The sequence below is a fragment of the Rhododendron vialii genome, chromosome 6a (genome assembly GCF_030253575.1).
Source record: "Rhododendron vialii isolate Sample 1 chromosome 6a, ASM3025357v1".
Lineage (NCBI taxonomy): Eukaryota > Viridiplantae > Streptophyta > Magnoliopsida > Ericales > Ericaceae > Rhododendron > Rhododendron vialii.
The window spans coordinates 40,849,155-40,864,675 of NC_080562.1; the positions used below are offsets into that span (position 1 = coordinate 40,849,155).

Below are 15,521 nucleotides of genomic sequence, written 5' to 3' on the forward strand. Positions count from 1 at the left end.
AGTGGTTGGAAAGTTTGACACAAGACGCAACACCAGAGTAGCAAAAGCTAAACCCTCACAAAACCAACTTCCTCCTCCGCCAACCCAAACCCAATTAAGCTCCAACGCATATCGAAAGTCGTAGCCTTCTTTGTACCGAAAAGGAGTTCGTATCTGGTCGACCGAATCACATGAGGTGTTTGGTAGCGCAGTGACGACACCGAAGTTTTTCCTCAACAATTCTTCCCAAAAACCCCTAGATCACAGTCATCTCAAAGGTCTTCCAAAATTCGTGATCTAAGCCTACAAACCCACAAGGCGTAAGGGATTTGTAGGTTTCTTGGTTGTTCACAAGAATTCAGAAATCTCTCAAAATCTTTGGAGTCTGATTATTCTTTTTGTTTTTATGGCAAAACCCATCTAAAGTCAAAGAATTCAGAATCTCTCTAAATTTTCTTTGTTATTTGGCAATCTTAGGCAAGAACCGTCAAGATTTTGAGCATGATTTCGTCTGTGAAGCAACCCACGGTGCCCATTACCGGTTCCATCGTTTTCCGGCCGAAGTTAACGGCGCCGTTACGTCAATTCTCGGTTCTACCTCCACTGCCGGCGTTAAAAACCCGAGGGAAGACCTCCGCTATCGCTATCGCAAAACCCTTGTGTGTTTCTTCTGTTGAGGGTTTTGGGGAATTGAATAAAAAACGGTCTTTGATCGCATGCAAGGCGTACGAGGCGGATCGGTCGGAGCCGATCGAGGAGGGAGCGAAGCAGGTGCCATCGGAGGCGGCTAAGAAGCTCAAGATCGGTGTCTACTTCGCGACGTGGTGGGCTTTGAACGTGGTGTTTAATATTTACAATAAGAAAGTGCTGAATGCTTTCCCTTTTCCGTGGCTCACTTCGACTCTCTCGCTCGCTTGTGGATCTCTCATGATGTTGATCTCTTGGGCTACTAGACTAGCCGAAGCTCCTAAGACTGATTTCGAGTTCTGGAAAGCACTCCTCCCTGTAAGCTAATTTAGAGTTTTTCTCCATTTTTTAAACGATTTCTAGGGTTTTCAAGATCTGGGTTTTGTGTACTTAGCAAAAAAATGATCTGGGTTTTGTGAAATTGGACTTTTATGATCTGGGTTTGGTGAAATTTGAGACCTTTATGCTCTGGGTTTTTCCGCATTTTTCAGCGTATCTAGGGTTTTTATGATCTGGGTCTGGCGAAATTTGGACTTTTGTGATATGGGGGTGGTGGAATTTAGATTTTTTGATCTGGGTGTGGTGGGTTTCTTTGGGTTTTTGTTAATTATTGTTTTTGGGGGGTTTTGTTAGGTTGCCCTGGCGCATACAATTGGGCATGTAGCCGCTACAGTGAGTATGTCAAAAGTTGCAGTGTCGTTCACTCACATCATCAAGAGTGGTGAGCCTGCTTTCAGTGTGTTGGTCTCGAGGTTCCTCTTGGGTGAAACTTTCCCCGCCTCGGTTTACTTGTCCCTCATTCCGATCATCGGTGGCTGCGGTCTTGCTGCTTTGACTGAGCTCAACTTCAATATGACTGGTAATCAGACCGTGTTGAACTTATTTTCCATTTTGTTTTTTGTTTTTTTGTTTTTTTTGATCCGTATTTTCCATTTTGTTTCATTCTCTTCTTATATTCAACTTTGTTCATAACTTGGGGAGATTTACGAAATTTAGATCTTGATGCACAGTATACTCGATTTTGGGGCTTGAGAAAACGTAATTTCCTGCAAATTCAGCTTAATTTAATACTTTAACTGCACGTTTTTATCAATTGAGACCTCTTTATTCTTCTCTAACCAAAGAAAAGTAGGTAAGTATTAAGCAAGAAGCTTAACTCGTGTGGTGTTTTCCAGAATGTCATCGAATGAGAGAGTTCTGACCAACTTGTTCATTTCTCTTAATTTCCTTCACGCCAGTCACGAGTTTCTTACTTAACCCGATGACTTGGGTTCTGGCATTTTGTGGTTTGCATTGCCTTAGAAGAAAGTGCTTGGGGTTGAACGTAATTTTGTTGCTTTTTTGCTTTGGTGGATGGTTTCTGGTGCATTAATTTTAGTAGTTGGCTGTCAATTTCAGGTTTTATGGGTGCCATGATATCCAACTTGGCGTTTGTATTCCGCAACATATTTTCAAAGAGGGGTATGAAGGGGAAGTCTGTTGGTGGAATGAACTACTATGCGTGTCTCTCTATGTTGTCTCTCTTGATTCTCACTCCATTTGCAATTGCTGTGGAGGGACCACAGATGTGGGCAGTTGGTTGGGAAACGGCTCTCTCTCAAATTGGACCCCAGTTCATCTGGTAACCCACATGACATCTGCCAACTCTGGTTTCTACGTAGCCCTTGTTTGTGTTCTATTTTTGTCTTTACACTTTTGGAAATCCATGAATTTACTTTTACATAAACAAGTTAGAAATGAATCCTTATGGTGATAATTTTCCAGGAGTTAGGTATCGTCCATGACCTATTTCGCTACTTTGTGAGAATTAATTGGGGATTTGCCAAACGGTTGCCCTTCCTCGTATTTCCAATTTTTTTTGCCCGCCATTCATTACTGTAACTTGCACTGAAGTTGATTAGATCGAAGGGCCCATCTCTGAACAGCCTTGAATCATCTGGGATTGGTGACATCTGTGGTGCTTCTTACTAATTAGGATATATATTAACATGTAGTTAGATGGTCCATTGCATTGTAATCGATAATTTTTGTGTGTGTGTGTGTGTGAAGAAAATGGAAAATCCTATTTGATCTTAAGCCAACTATGGTTTACCCCATAATAAGCTTGGTTATTGATTGATTCAACTGCACCCAAATTTGTTGTTTGAAGATCTAGAGAAGAAAAATATTGATCTTGTTGCAGGCCTTGAAATATTGAGGGGCTAAAGTCTTTAAAGTGTAAATGATTGGTAAACTGAACCGCTCTAAGAATTAATTGATGAATGTTGGACCTTTTTAAGAAGTCTGGCGAGCCACTGCTCCCAAGCAGTTGATATTTTCACAATAACCTGTGGAAATTGTCTTTTTTATTCACGCCTATCGAAAAACAAAAAGTTTATATTGGTGCATAAATTTTGTGATTACTTCTATGTTTGTCTTTCTTTGATTTGCCTTTGCTTTCTTTGATTTCTTTGAATGGCTTTGTTTGATTTCCTTACACGCCGCAGTTTTGGCAAGTGTCATCTTGATAACCACGTTATTCATTCTTCGTTTCTTTCCAAAGTCAAGCTTTTGTCTGAAATATGTGTTCAATAGATCGTTCAGTAGATTTTTCCTTGCATATGTTTTGTGTGGCTGATTTTCGCGTGTGATTTAGGTGGGTGGCGGCCCAAAGCGTGTTCTACCACCTATACAATCAGGTCTCATACATGTCCCTGGACCAGATCTCTCCCTTGACATTTAGCATTGGAAACACCATGAAACGTATATCTGTCATAGTCTCGTCTATCATCATCTTCCATACACCTGTCCAGCCCATCAATGCCCTTGGAGCAGCAATCGCAATCCTTGGAACCTTCTTGTATTCCCAGGTAATTTGTTTTTGTTTTCTTCCTCTTTATGAACAGAGTTTTGACGTGGATTATTGATAGCTTTCCTAGTTGTATTCCACAAGACCGGAAGGTATTGAAAAGTCTGAAACTATACCCTTAAAAGCTATCTTTGTCTCAATGGGCTGACAAGATGTGTGGACAAAATTGTCACTTTCTACCCTTTTTGTTCAGTTGCAAGGCAAGAAATAAAAGAAAATAGCTGAAGCAAAATGAAACAAAGTAATTCCTTTCTCCCCACTCCTTGCCACCTCAATGCTCAATAAGTCTTGAACCCAAGCTGCATAATACTGTAAAGTATAATCTGTGCCAATTACCTGGTTTTTAAAATTTTTAAATGTGTTGCATGCAGTAGAAATGTGGAATTAGATCACAAGGATGGGGGCCATTGTTGGTAATTTCTATGCTAGTGGAATTTGGACTTTCGACATCCTTATGGGTTGTCTTAGGGAAAAAATGCTTATGTGGTATCCCCAAGGGGTTGGTCTAGTGGTCAAGGCTTGAGTCTTAGAGGTTTGCTTCTTTCTAAGGTCTCAGGTTCGAAATCTCTTAGGTGCTATCAATTCCTTTGGGGTTAGTACATATAGAGCTTCGCTGCTCTGGGGTTTAATTGGGACCCCCGCAAGTGGGTGATGGGATTGGTCCCATAGGATTCGTCGAGGTGCGTGAAAGTTGGCCTGGACACCTGAGTTATCAAAAAAAAAAGAAGAGATTATGGGGTCGGGTCTGAATATTTTGTCTGATACCTTGTTTTAAGGTTGTGTTTGGATCATGGAATTGTGGTGGCCTTTGTGGAAAGGAAAAGAAAAGAAATAAATAAAGTGAAGAAGCTGAGTGTCTTCTTTGGTTCCCCTGTCAGCACACCCCTAATCCGTGATCCGAACACAGGCTGAGGGTCGCATATTTTCTTGGCTGCCTAGGTCATTGCTTTCCGAGTTTTTATTCAAATTTCAAACCGAGAAATGGTTTGTTGAATTCATGGCAAAATCTAGGAATATGCTCCACTTGTCGCTTGTTTCCTAATGAGTCTGCTTTACTTATGTACCGTGGTATATTTCTTTTACAGGCAAAGCAGTGAGAGAGCTGGGATTACGACCGTTTTGTATCATAGATGACTAGAGAAGACGCGTTGCCAAGATTAAGTTTCTGCTTGGACATCAATTAGTAGCCGTATTTTGGGATCCATCTCCGATTGGGATCAGGAAGGTGGATCAAGGAGCTTTTCTTTTGTAGATAGATATCAATAATGAGTTGTGGAGAACCTAAATTTTACACAGGTGATCAGATATTTATTTCCTTTCATTTTTGTCATTCCTCCAATATTCCCCTTTGCTGAAGAGAAGAATTCTTCACATAAACAGAAGACAATGGCCAAAACTTGCTTGTTTTGAGCACATCAGTATCAATAAAATGAAATGAATTATATGAGACCCACGTCTGATGTTTGTTTTGATGGATGCAAGCAGGCAGTTGTTTGCACACTGACCCCCCAAACTTGAATCGGCAAAAGATGCTGGTTATGGTATACAGCATTATGATTCTTGAACACTGATATGTACACACAAATATGAAATATCTTTGCCGTTGATAGACTTGCTAAACTACTGGGGCTAGTCTAGTTGGCCACCCAAATGAAAGGAAGAACTAGCTATTTTTTTCTGTGTTAAGGCTACTTTTCTTAAATTATTCCGTATTGAGATTAATTTAGTTATTGCAAATATCATACGATTGATTAACATGAATTTTCGTATCGCTTGACATTAACGGGAGACGTATTAAAAAATTTTCGTTGTCAAAATTAGTCAGCATAGCGTCATTGAGGACAACTTTAGGAAGAACAAGAAATTCGCAGATGGTAAAATACCACAAGGAGAGGGAGTAAGAGAATAAAGATGGTCAATATGTCAGATCAAATTTTCTTCTCAATATCCAGGATACACTCTACCTCGTTGGGCGGTTGGCGATTTTTGCACAATGTCTAGGATTCATTAGGAAGTACCATGTCTAGGATTCATTAGGAAGTGGATAACACCTTACCCTTTAGATAAAAGGCCGAAGATAAACAGAAACTTACTTTTGCTTCTCATACAAGATGGCGAGTTTTGCATGCTCGTACAAGATGGCTAGATTGATCCTATCCCAAAAAATTTAGTTTCAGAAATTGGAATAACAAAATTCATTCATACAACACACAGAAACTCTCAGAAAACAGAAAATCCATCAGAAAAAAAGTTGGGCTAAATCTCAAGGATGAACCCTTCAGGTCATAAGATCCTAGAGGAATGACAATTAAACCTGCAGAAATTTAGCGGCCGTCATGACGTCCTTATCTCCTCTGCCACTGCAGTTAAGCACAACCTTAGTACCATTTGGGAGGGTGGGACACAGTTTCTCCAGATATGCAAGAGCATGTGATGTCTCCAGTGCCGGAATTATGCCTTCTAGTCGAGATAATCTCTTAAAGGCTGCATGAAAATAGCAAAATGATAACAAGAAAAAAAAAATCAGAAAAATGTAATTACTGTTGGGAGTAGAACCCCAGATAAGAACGAGAAATGGCTGATAGGGATGATTGAGCAAACACAATCCACCAAGTTATAGTGTCTTAAGTAGTTGAGGAATCCATTAAACTGGGTGGGGGTAGAACAGTAACTTTCCTTCCTTCACGTGACAGGTTTTCTAAGAACTACTGGCAGAAGATTAAAAAACTTAGCGCTGACTTAGCATACTGTGCAAGATCATACAATTATCCCATGGAATTACTACGACTTCCCAACAGTTCAAACTCAAAATGAGATGTGTCCAAGTCTACGAATAGCTTTATGAGCAAAACACTCGATGCCTTTAAGCTTTCAGGGAGTAACTGGGGAACAGACCAAACAATTAAGCTGGAATTTGCAATTCTTCGTAGACAGGTGTCTGTGGAACACTATGGAGAGCAAATGTTGCACACTTTTCAGGTTTTAAAAAAAAGATCCGCAATTGAGCTGGACTACGTAGATCTCCAATTTAAGTTGCTCAATTAGTGAGTATTCTTTCCATGGTCAATGGGAGACATAAAATTGTAGAGCTACGTCTCCTTAACTTCCAGACTTTCTCAAGAGAATATAGCCCATTGGTGCCAGCAGCAGATCTTAAACTACATAGAATCTGTCAGAGTTTTTTTTTTTTTATCGTGTTATACATGACAAGAAACAGAGAATCAAAATAAGACCGAACAACTATTCAAGATAGGACGGTGAAAAGAGGATGTTAGGATTGAACTAGAAGCAAAATTTTTTATCAGCATCACAAGAAATCATACCTTCCAACGCCTCTCATCTGTGATGCTATAGTATTCAGCACGCCCTAAGTCTTTCAAAAAGCTGTGTTCTGGTCCAACTCCAGGGTAATCCAGGCTATTTGACACATGGAAGTACAAGTTATGAAGTTAGATAAAATACAGCACAAAACGTCATGGACAGCCCAATGACTCAGAGATAAGAGATAGTTACCCTGCACTAATGGAATGAGGCTCAACTATTTGCCCATCTTCGTCTTGCAATAAATAGCTCATAGCTCCGTGCAGCACACCAACCTCCCCTTTAGTCAAGGTAGCAGCATGCTTACCACTATCCAATCCGAAACCTGCAGCTTCAGCACCAATCAGCCTAACATCTTCATCTTCCACAAATTCATGAAAAAGTCCCATGGCATTTGAACCTCCACCAACACAGGCAACAAGAATGTCTGGTTTCCCACCCCATTTTTCCAATGCTTGTTTCCTTGTCTCTTTGCCAATCACCGCATGAAAATCTCGAACCATCATGGGGTATGGATGTGGCCCAGCAACAGATCCCAAGATATAGTGGGTTGATTCCACGTTAGTCACCCAATCTCGTATAGCCTCTGATGTAGCATCTTTCAATGTGGCAGTACCAGAATGAACAGCCCTAACCTATTAGAGTAACAAATAACACCGGAGTATTCTGTCAGAAGTGGTGATAAATGATAATAAAGAAAGCAAGTATGCTACGCATCACACGAGGAGAAAACTGATTCCAATAAACATCTGAGCGACGTAGTGAAAATGGCTGAACAAAGGATTAATGAAGCTGGAATAAACCAGGGGAAGCTGGAAGTCTCTTTTTTTGGGGTTGTTTTAAAGTTGTTGGATGGGATAAGGAAACAGGGCTGTAGAAGGCATGAGAATCAGAAGAAAAAACTAAAAGGGCTTTTGAAATTTTTGATCGTGTAAGAGAACTGGGTAGACTAGAAATGTGTATATATCATAGTAAAACTCCACCGAAGCCCCTTATGTTATATTACCACGACACTAAAACCCTTAATTTTCTAAAATCACATCGCCTACCCGCCTATTCTTCCTCCTAGCCGCCTAGCTGATTAATCACCGATTGATCCCGCCTAGCGTGCAATTAATCGGCCCGGTGCCTAGACAAATGCCTAGGCCACTAGGCGCGGCGGCGTGGCCTAGGCTGATTTTTAGAACCCTGCATTTACAATGCGGCAAACCTCTCATACTATAGATATGCTGCCACCAAACTTCCAACAGTACAAGTATAATAACAAAAAGAGATCCTCCAAATGCCATTGCTCATAACAAAGTTTTTTTCCTGCAAGGTACCATTGCTCACGATAGTTGTAAACACTTCATACAAAAACAGCTAAGAGTGTATGTTCGGAAGGCACACTTATGCAGTCACCAAATGAGGATTAAAAACGGCCAAATCATTGAGCGCAACTAAAAAGATACAAGTATGGAAAGAAACCTCAGCTCCAAGAAGTCGCATTCTGAAGACATTTAAAGATTGCCTTTCCATATCTTGAGCTCCCATATAAATAACACACTCCAAACCAAATCGAGCACATACGGTGGCTGTGGCGACTCCATGCTGACCAGCCCCAGTTTCTGCAATAATGCGTTGCTTCCCCAGGCGTTTTGCAAGCAAAGCTTGAGCCACAGCATTATTGATTTTATGGGCACCAGTGTGGTTAAGATCCTCTCTCTTGAGGTAAACATGCGGCCCTTCGCCATTGGGACGCCTATAGTGCTCAGTTAGCCGTTCTGCAAAATAAAGAGGGCTCTCTCTACCAACATAATCTTTCAGTATCCCGTCCAGTTCTTTCTGAAACCAAAATTCGTCATACCATATATAATTAATATCGCAATAGACCTCAATTAAGAACAAACTATATTTACAATTGACAGTAGTCACAATACAGTTGCTCTGACCAAAACTTCAAGCTTAATAAAAAATGTCAAAGATTGAGTCTTTGTTTTCCAGGAGACGCATGGTACCGTTGCAATTTCCGATTTATTACCACCATTTATCAATTGAAGAAAGTTGTAGGGTTTCAAAACGATACAGCGGTTCTTCCTTTCCTTTTACACGTTTATTGATTTATTTGCATCAGAACAGAAACATTATAATCCATTCCAATCCATATATCACTCCCTACTTTTCTCTAAACTGTTTGTGCAACTAAACAACAAATTGGTAATCCGAAATTTTCTTCGGCACAAAAAACATTAAAAAACAAAACCCTTTTTAACAGAAAATTTGGACAATGTCTTGATTTGTGCCTGTCATCTTGCACAGGGGCCATGCTAAACATCTACAATTAAACAGTAAAAATCAATACTTTAATCTTGTAAAACATACCCATTGAATTATTGAGCTTTCAACGAAACCCCAAACATTAAAATTGGAAATTGTAACGAAAAAAAGAGAAACCTGAAAATCTTGGTCTCCGGCGAGAGAATGAAAAGCGGATTCGAGCTCGGTGAGAGCGTGCATGAGAGTTTCGGGCACGTACTTCCCGCCGAATTTACCGTACCGTCCGAACGGGTCAGGTCTCAGCAGAACGGGCTTGGGTTCGGGCTCCATGGTTGTCCTCTGGTCGTTCTCCTCCAATTGGCGAGTTGTTGATTACGGAGTGAGAGTACAGGAGATCGGAAATCCTTTTGTTAGGGACCGGATGCGTAATTTTGTCGAAGTTGAAGGGTAAATGGGAGGAATAGAATGAAGGTTTGTTGAGGGCAGGGGAAGTAGAGGGGGTGGTTTCTGATTCGGATTGGGGAGGCGGCGGCCATGAGAGAGAGAGAGAGAGAGGTTGGGCGATTTTCTGGTGGCCGACGTGGCTTACTCCGACATCTGAGATGGATTAGATACGGTGGGGCCAAACGCTGAACGGAAAAAGACAACAACTTTGCTAGTACTCATACCACGCCCATCTATACACACCTAAACACACACATACTCACGTGATAATGATAGATTTTGCACGCACTATATTGAAAGGAAAATTCTAACACCATATTTATTTATACATTCATACTCACAATAAGGATGAGACCTACACATACACTGAATGTGTAGTGTATGCGGGCTCCACCTTTGTTGTGAGTGTGAGTGTGTGATTGGGTGTGTGAATGGGTATAGTGGTAGAATAATTGATATTGACATGACAATTGGGAAGGAAAGGAAATCAATAATGCTACATCCACCGCAATACCGCACATTTCCATCACACAAGTTCACCGCACTCCACGTAGGACCTACTCAAGACACCACAAAAATGCAAAAAAATATTCATAAATTTTAAAATGTTTTTTTATGGAGGTCCCATAAAAATTTAACTTCAACGGATATCGGTAGGTATGTTTTCTTAATTCGATATTTTCAAATTTATGAATATTTTCTTGTATTTTTGTGAGGCCCGAGTAGGTCCCATGTGGCGTGCAATGGATTTGTATTGTGGACATGTGCAGTAAACTTAGACTTAGTGAAAGGAAATCAACCCGACTATGGGTAGGGGACTTGGAGGTGAGAATGAGTGCTTACGAAAATCGAACCATGCCCATGTACATAAGAGTATAAGGAAGTATTTGCATGAGAATTTATTGGCCCAATTAGATAATGACAAATGACCATTCATGTTGCATAATGGACTGAAATGCATGGAATCACACAATTAAAAGAACGATGACATTCTAATTATCTTAATATCGTTTTATAGGTAATAACAATCGTTCCCAGATGTCACTCAAATAATAGTTCAATAGATGGGCAATTCGAAGCTCAAAGGCACAAATCGTATTCAAACAAGAAGCGGTTACACCAAGTTGACGTAGTCAAAAGAGTTGAGATCTAAGCATGTAACTGCCCATTTCCAGCACGATGCAGTTAAGGGAAGTGGGGTAATGAATTACTGAACCACCACATATGATTAAAAGCAAAATCTATGGAGGGAAAGTTTGAATTCAAATTTTGAAGTGACTTCGAAGACTGCTAGGTGGAAGCCGTGGAGAAGACTCAAGAGTTTGGCTATAAGTAGAAGAAACGAAAGAAGGAAAAACCCCAGCCAAATCATCAAACAAATAGCTATGCTATGCTTGGTTTGTCCATTAGGCAGTAATTTTTAAGAACTTAGATTTAGTTCGAAATAGTTAAAAGTAGTTCGTCGTAGTAGTAGTAGTAATCGCACTGAAATATGTTATGTTCGTTTGTGAAGTTGGAGAATCAATTGGAAAGCAAGTTGTTTTGAATTGATCAAGGTATCTTGTTTCTTCTTTGGATTGTCGAATTTCTAGTGAATCGTTGTGTCGTTTCAATACTTCTAGAAGGAAAATTCCTCTTTGTTGAGGTAATTAAACCGACGCCACAATCGCCTGATTAAGTTTGGTTTTTATAAGTTAAATCTAAAAAGGATAATTACAAGCCTTTTCTAGCACACTCGCATACAATCATATTTCTGACGTAGTCAAAAATCCCAGCCAAACAGGGAGGCACCAACCTACTGCACTCCATTCCGCTTGTGCCCATGAAGTCTACTTTAGATCACATGAATGTGAGCAACATCAGTGCACCCTAGGTCAGGGAGAAATTTTTGGGGGCCAGGTGGGTATATCCCACGTGGTACCTGCTCGGCACATTCGGACAATTCAATACATTTTTGAACGATTCGAATTGAAATCCTCTCTTTCCTCTCACCCCAACTCTTTTCCTCCCCCTTTTTCTTTTTCCAAATCCGAGCTGTCCAAAAATGCAATGGATGGCTCGAATGTGCCGAGTGGACACCACGTGGTATCCACCCGCCATTGAAAATTTTTCCCTAGGTCGGTGGTACCTACTAGAATTACGGGAAGGCAATACCCGAGAATTGAAAGAAACGGTATTATTGTCTCTCCAAATTAATCAGGAAAGTTGGTACAATAAGCTGTATTTCGAAGGGATATGAATTTTTTTTTTGGCATCAGAAGGGATATGAATTAGAGCACCTGATGATTTTAAAAAAAATATTAGAGCATGACGAGTCTACTACGGGATCATGTAGGAGGGTTGGCCCGCAAATGCATTTTGTCTAAATTAGCGGACCAAGCGACGGTAAAAGGGCTTCCACCGGTCATTATCCATCCGATTCCCGTCGACCCAAATGGATCGAAGATTTGGAAATCTATTCGGGGATCAGATAGGATATGGAGATTAGTCTGTCCTCGCCCCGAATCCGACCCCATCCCGTTCCCGAATTCTCGGTACACACACACATATACATATATATATATATATATATATATGTATATGTATATGTGTGTGTGTGTGTGTGTTTAGTTTCGATCATTTTGTGAATATTGTTGATCTTTTTTGGTTTTGTTGGAACTATGAGATAATGGTGTGACAGTTTGTGATCACATTTTGGTTTAAAAAAAAAGCCATGCATCTTTGTTTTCATATGCTATAGCAAGTTTTCATGGTTTTTTTTTTTTTTTTTTTTTAAAGCTTTGAATCCCCAAATCCCCGCTTTGAGATCCCCGGTCAATTGGGGTGAGGATAAAGGGTAAAAATAAATTTCCGTCCGAAATTGAAGAGGGGATGAAGATAGTGATTCAGCCTTGATTCACCCTGTTGCCAACACTAACAAAACCCCAAGGTAACATATCCCCACTCCCCTCCTTTTTATGTCTTGGATACAGAAAGGAGAACTAACCTAAATAAAACACTCTAAAAAACACGAGTACTGCTATATGTACCGACCGAAATATAGGGAAATCGTACCGACGGCCGTACCGGAGAAGGCCAGACGCGGCCGTCGGTACGATTTCCCTACGTTTTTGATCGGTACGTATAGGATTTTCGAAAAAACACCTTATACCAACACCCTAACCTAGTAAACCAAAAGCAAATGAGAAACACTGAGGGAAAAAAAAACAAAGAAAAAGGAAAAGGACATAACCGAAAAAGTTTGTCCAATTGAGCTCGAGAGATTGGAAAAGAGATTGAGCGGAGAGTAAAATCTTGACTTGAAAATGCAATGGAGTTGAACTATATACTGTTGTGACTTTTATTAAAAAATTGGAGTCGCCACCGTCATAGAGTTTGGGTGTGCTAAGTCACTCTTAAAAGACATTTTCGTTGGAAAGATCTTTAAAAAAAAAATTGAGGACTTACCCACTAATCCCTACTCTAAATTTCCGCCTGATTTTTCTCTTCCCTCTCTCTCTAGATGACCGAATTGGGAATGGTGTTGTGCAATGGTGTGCGCAGCACCGTGTTACAGACCTCCGAGCCGACAGATCGTGCATCCGATGACTCGGATCTCATCTCGGCAATGGACGATTCTCAACCCTAAACGACCGAGTATGACATGTATGTATACTAGTGTTTACCCGTACCTATATACGACACTATCCACCCCGATTGGAATTGGAATTATCCTTTGAATCTTGATAGTGGCTAAAATTGTTGAAAATTAAACTGGTACACAAAGTGACAACTAGGCAACTAGGATAAAAGAGTTTTTACTAGAACAAAAAGCCTAACAGTTGAGGAAGTGCACAGGAGATTGTGAAATGAAAAAAATTCTTCTTCGCTGTTCAAAAAAAAAGGAGATTGTGAAATTTTCCTAATAAATAAAAAAAAACCTAATACAAAAAGATGAAGAAGTGAAAGCAAACAAATCCATCCACTCTGCAATCTAATGAATAATTTTGCTTCTAATGAATATGCATAGCAAAAACGTTAAAAAAAAACCCCTCCACACAAAGTCACAGGAGTTTTTGGCACGGAGTCCCGCCTCCTACCTCTTTGCATCACCACAGAAAAGCTCCATCACACCCACTTTTTTTATGTTTTAAATAGGCAATTTCAATAACGGAATTACAACTACAACAAAGAAAAGTCTCCATACTATAAAGGGTGAAAACATCTAATGGGTCGATTTGGATTTTGGAATCACCATCAAGACACCCAACAAATGAAAAGAAAGAGCAATACTTGGAAAAATATAAAAGGGAAAAGGAGTGAGGTAGTAAAGTAAATGGTTCAACTGGGTATGCACGATAGAATCAAAAACTAGTTCGAAGGTCTGGTTTCCCCAAATTACCTTCAAAGCGCCACTTTTAGCCCAGACTTGAGGACCGACGCTAGTGGATTTCGCCAGTGACACCAATGAGAGAGAGAGAGAGAGAGAGAGAGAGTGCGCTTCTGCAATAGGGTTTCAAATTTGAAAGTTGGTGTAATTTTGATCAGTGGCAATTTTGTAATTAAATGAAAGAGCTAGGCTGGACAATATATTTAGGGCGCTGCTATTCGCAGCCCTCTATTTACTCCCATAGCCCGTTAAAAATTTCCAATTATACTCGACAGTTAGTTACCGAAATTGAGATATATTTTCAGCGTCCAATTACCGAAATATAATATTTTTTTCAACAGATGTTTACCGAAAATGCATGTTCGGCAGTTGTTTACCAAAAGTTGAACATATTTTCGACATGTAGTTACCGAAATATAATCTTGTTTTCAACAGCAATTTACCGAAATGTTATTTATGATTTTCAACAATCATTTACCGAAATTTAGTGGGCTACGGGAGTAAATAGAGGGCTGCGAATAGCGGCGCCCTATATTTAACCTCATTCCTTGGATCAATTAATCTCAACAATTTTAACAATTTGCCCCCGCACCCTTCTATTTTATAATAGAGATAACTCATAGCTCATTTGAACTTCAGAAATTCACTAATAGTAATCTCTAAACATTGCACACCCATAAGGCTTGAGACGCATTCTACGAGTGTTTGGAGAGGGTATCGAAAGAAGAAATAAACCCACCAAAATCGCTATCCGGTCAATTGCAATTGAGAAACAATGTCCAGTTCAAAAAAAAAAAAATTTTTTTTTTGAGAAGCAATGTCGACCGGATGAACCCTTTAATTTGAATTTATATTTGTGGGTTTTTGTTTCGTTTTGTTAAACTTCTGTGTTTGGGTTTTTTTTTTTGAAACTCAAACCAAAACGAATATGATTTTATCTATTAGAACTCCATCTGAACATCTAAAAAACTTTCGATTTATATCCTATGATTTTCTAGTAATTCATATTTAACATACAAGAATTTTTATGTTTGGATTCGCACATTTCTTTTGTGTGAATTCGTCAAACATAAGTTGCTATATATCTATTCGCAAAATAATAAGATTTTTTTTAAAATTTATCTTCTAGGAATGACCCATATCATATTTTCATATATGATTCATTCGTTGACTAAAAAAGTAGATTGCTTGCCTCATAAAAAAAATTTAAAATTTCGTCACAAGTTCAGTTTCTTTTCTTAGATTCACAAAAAGTGCACGTAGCTTATTAAGATCATGTGTCCTATGTAACATCGATTTATATGAAATCACATTCAAATATTTGAAAAATGGTAATTTTTTTATTTTTTATTTTATCTTCAATCAATGACCTACTCCTATATGATATTTCCATGATTCATTTTGATTTTTTTACTAATATTATTTTAATAGAATGAACTGAAAATGTAGATTACCTGCCTCACGGAAAATTATTTGAAATGTCGTCACAAGTTCAGTTTCTTGTCATAAGTTCACAAAATAATGCACATCGCTTAATTTAGATCATGTGTCCCACACAACATAGATTTATGTAACATCACGTTCAACTATTAGAAAAATAATAAGTTTTAATCCTTT

The 15,521-nt window shown here is 39.3% G+C and overlaps 2 protein-coding genes across 3 annotated transcripts; one reads left to right on the forward strand and one right to left on the reverse strand.

Moving 5' to 3' along the window:
* On the forward strand, positions 1–4,961 carry LOC131330457 (glucose-6-phosphate/phosphate translocator 1, chloroplastic-like). Its single transcript, XM_058364047.1, has 5 exons — positions 1–984; positions 1,300–1,525; positions 2,065–2,287; positions 3,302–3,515; positions 4,600–4,961. The coding sequence occupies exons 1-5, from the start codon at positions 481–483 to the stop codon at positions 4,609–4,611; spliced, it is 1,179 nt and encodes a 392-aa protein (XP_058220030.1). The 5' UTR covers positions 1–480; the 3' UTR covers positions 4,612–4,961.
* Positions 4,962–5,594: 633 nt separating this feature from the next.
* LOC131330456 (tryptophan synthase beta chain 2, chloroplastic) lies at positions 5,595–9,690 on the reverse strand. 2 transcript variants are annotated; one of them, XM_058364045.1, is made up of 5 exons: positions 9,269–9,690; positions 8,303–8,659; positions 7,028–7,470; positions 6,838–6,931; positions 5,595–5,990 (listed from the first exon to the last, which is right to left on the reverse strand). In XM_058364045.1, the coding sequence occupies exons 1-5, from the start codon at positions 9,419–9,421 to the stop codon at positions 5,823–5,825; spliced, it is 1,215 nt and encodes a 404-aa protein (XP_058220028.1). In that variant the 5' UTR covers positions 9,422–9,690; the 3' UTR covers positions 5,595–5,822. The 2 variants fall into 2 exon arrangements, with proteins under 2 accessions (XP_058220028.1, XP_058220029.1); XM_058364046.1 differs by having other exon boundaries at positions 5,595–5,998; positions 9,269–9,683.
* Between the last annotated feature and the right edge of the window lie 5,831 nt (positions 9,691–15,521).

Excerpts from the sequence above, each read along its gene's own strand:
- LOC131330457 (XM_058364047.1), top strand. The coding sequence starts at position 481 with ATGATTTCGTCTGTGAAGCAACCCACGGTGCCCATTACCGGTTCCATC. Across the intron at positions 985-1,299 it reads TCTGGAAAGCACTCCTCCCT|GTTGCCCTGGCGCATACAAT; the intron begins GTAAGCTAATTT and ends GGGTTTTGTTAG. Across the intron at positions 2,288-3,301 it reads ATTGGACCCCAGTTCATCTG|GTGGGTGGCGGCCCAAAGCG; the intron begins GTAACCCACATG and ends CGTGTGATTTAG.
- LOC131330456 (XM_058364045.1), bottom strand. The coding sequence starts at position 9,421 with ATGGAGCCCGAACCCAAGCCCGTTCTGCTGAGACCTGACCCGTTCGGA. Across the intron at positions 6,932-7,027 it reads CCTCATTCCATTAGTGCAGG|CCTGGATTACCCTGGAGTTG; the intron begins GTAACTATCTCT and ends TGTGTCAAATAG. Across the intron at positions 5,991-6,837 it reads CAGATGAGAGGCGTTGGAAG|AGATTATCTCGACTAGAAGG; the intron begins GTATGATTTCTT and ends GCAGCCTTTAAG.